At 55.0% G+C, this 2,602-nt stretch overlaps 1 protein-coding gene across 1 annotated transcript; it reads right to left on the reverse strand.

The window, feature by feature from the left end:
- Positions 1 to 514: 514 nt before the first annotated feature.
- LOC120688930 (BTB/POZ and MATH domain-containing protein 6-like) lies at positions 515 to 1,486 on the reverse strand. Its single transcript, XM_039971276.1, has one exon. The coding sequence runs from the start codon at positions 1,484 to 1,486 to the stop codon at positions 701 to 703; it is 786 nt and encodes a 261-aa protein (XP_039827210.1). The 3' UTR covers positions 515 to 700.
- Between the last annotated feature and the right edge of the window lie 1,116 nt (positions 1,487 to 2,602).

A 2,602-nucleotide genomic window follows, 5' to 3' on the forward strand; every position in this document is an offset into this window, starting at 1 on the left:
CACCTTCCGTACGAGGCACGAATGGGGGGTCCCGCGCAGGACCGTTGGTGATATTCAATTGAGAGATGTCAGAAGGTCCTTAGAACTAAATGCAAAAACAAATGCAAAATTGAAGCTTCCATCGCAGAGGCATACATTCTGGACGAGGTCTCAAACTTCACATCAAAATACTATGCTGACAATCTTCCTAGCGTGCATAACCCACCTCCTCGTTACAATGCTGGGGAAAATGATTCGAACCTCAGTCTTTTCCGAGGTCAACTCGGGAAGTGCAAGTGTGTCGGCACACGGCAAATAGCCTGTGGCACCGTCAGCTGCCGTGATCACCTTTTTTTGCCGAGTGTCAGATTATGCACAAGGCAAAAGCTTTGCCGTGTGCCCGACAAAAAACCCATGGCAAAGACCTGTCTTTGCCGATGTTTGGTTGCCATGGGGCTTTTGACGTGTGTTACACACGGCAAAGCCTTTCCCGTGTGTTTTTGGCACACGGCAAATATGTCCCGTAGTGCATGACCTCCTCCAGCGCATGATGAGATACAAGGAACTCAATGCAAGCCTCCTTGAGACCATGGCAATGGTGCTGCTCAGCCAACACCAGCGTGGTCGCAGCCGTGCTCACGTCAAGGTGCCGGCACAACTTATCCTCACAGACCAGCCTGAGCCTCTGCATGTCATACCTGCCCGTCGCTTCCAGCAGGTGCTAGGCCATCACGGCCTCCTCTTGCTCCTCCATCCGCGGCAGCGAGTCGGTGTAGACGAAGTGGAGCAAGGCCTTGAACACCTGAGGCAACATGCCATCGACCCGGACGCAGTCCCCGGTGGTGGCGCCCTCTTTCATGGCACCCCACAGCTCCGCCTTGAAGACCCGCGACCGGGCCACGAGGAGAAACTTGTGCGCGCTGAATTCTTCGCCGGCGACTTGGAATGTGATGTCGGCGCCCTCTTTGCTCACGAGGAGATCGCCGAGATGCCGATCTAGGTAAGATGGTGGCACTGCGAGAGAAGAAGCAAGCGGTGGTGCTGCAATAATCCTGTTCTCCGTGCGGAGCTCGTCGGGAATAATGATGTCACAGCTGATCTTGAAGCAGTCGTTGGAGAGGTGCTCCGAATTCTCCAGGAACTCCCTGTTAATGAACTCAGAGAAGCCGTACCCTGAGCCGCCGGGGGAAAACTCACTCAGGGTTGTGGTACAGGTGTTTGATGGCACTGGTTTCCCATCCCGATCGAGCAAATCGAACTTGGCTCGCGCCATCACGGGCTCTCCAGCACTCTTGTGGAGCTGGAGGTAGACGGATATGAAGTTGGCGCAGTTGGAGGTCTGGCCGTTGGGGTAGCAGAGGATGCACCGGCGGCGACCCCCCGCACTGAAAGAGCGAGACTGGATGGATTTGCCGGTGGGGAGCTTATCCTTGATGCGCGAGTAGCCGTCTGTTGTGCCCCGTGACGGCCTCCCCGACGATGGCCGAGGCGGAACGGGGCTCGCCATCGCCAACTGGGGCGGATGCCTACGCCGGCATTGTCGGTGGGGATGCGGAACGGCGGCTGGCGAGGGTTTTGCCGCATGGGGGGGGGGGGGGGGGACTTGTTTAGTAAAAATACTGTAGCTACAATGGCAAATAAGCCACAAGCGGCGGCTGATCATTCCAGGCGAACAGAAGGCCACGAGAGAGAGCGCTTTCCATTTTTATGGCACCCGTTAATATTTCTATGGCATCCTTATCCTCTCATCTTCCCAGTTCGTTCAGTTTGGTTTTCCTATGTACGACGAAGTGCTCTCTCCAACCTCCGCCACGTCCCCGACCCCACCCCAACCTCCTTCTTGCCGGCATCGCCTCCAACGCCAGCAAGAACCGCCCACTCTTCCCCTCCCTCCTCCCTCCTCCCTCTCCCCCCTTCCAGCTCTCCATTCTATGGCGGCTGCCCCCGCCTGCCACCATCCCCAGCCTCTAACGTCGATGAGAACCGCCACTCCAACCCTTTCCCCTCCCCTCCCTCCTCTTCAAACCCATCTGCCTCTATTGCTCGCCCTTGCCACCGACCCCACCCACCAATTGTCCACCACCACCCGGCCAGCGGTGCCATCACCGCCGGCCTTGCTGCCCACACCCCATCTCCACCGCCAGGCCAGGCCGCCGTCCATGGCTATCCCTCTAAGACCGCCTGCCATGGAGCCCCTCCCCACAACCCTAACCCTAGATACCCCATAACCCTAACCCCACCGGCCTACGCCGCCACTCGTGGCTAGTGGCGACCTTGCCGCCGATTGTCCCGCCCACCTCCTGTCTATCTTTTGTCGGAGAAGATAGTGTAGTCTACAATTACTTTTTCTCTCTCGCTTTTGTTACTTCCCATAAAGTAACAAGAGGGCTATCCATTTGTGCTAAATGTAGATGTTCTCCGTGTAGCATTTAGGTATATTTTATAGCCTATCGGAAGAGTGGAAATTTAATAACTGAAATGATTCGGGAAAAAAACATATTTACAGCATTAAGGTGTGTGTGTCAATCAGAAGTTCGATGTTTCTCTTCTTGTGATGATGACTACTCCCTCCATTTTAAATTGTAAGTCATTCTAACTTTCTTGTAGAGTCAAATTATTTTTA

The sequence above is a fragment of the Panicum virgatum genome, chromosome 9N, assembly GCF_016808335.1.
Source record: "Panicum virgatum strain AP13 chromosome 9N, P.virgatum_v5, whole genome shotgun sequence".
Classification (NCBI taxonomy): Eukaryota; Viridiplantae; Streptophyta; class Magnoliopsida; order Poales; family Poaceae; genus Panicum; species Panicum virgatum.

Excerpts from the sequence above, each read along its gene's own strand:
- LOC120688930 (XM_039971276.1), bottom strand. The coding sequence starts at position 1,486 with ATGGCGAGCCCCGTTCCGCCTCGGCCATCGTCGGGGAGGCCGTCACGG.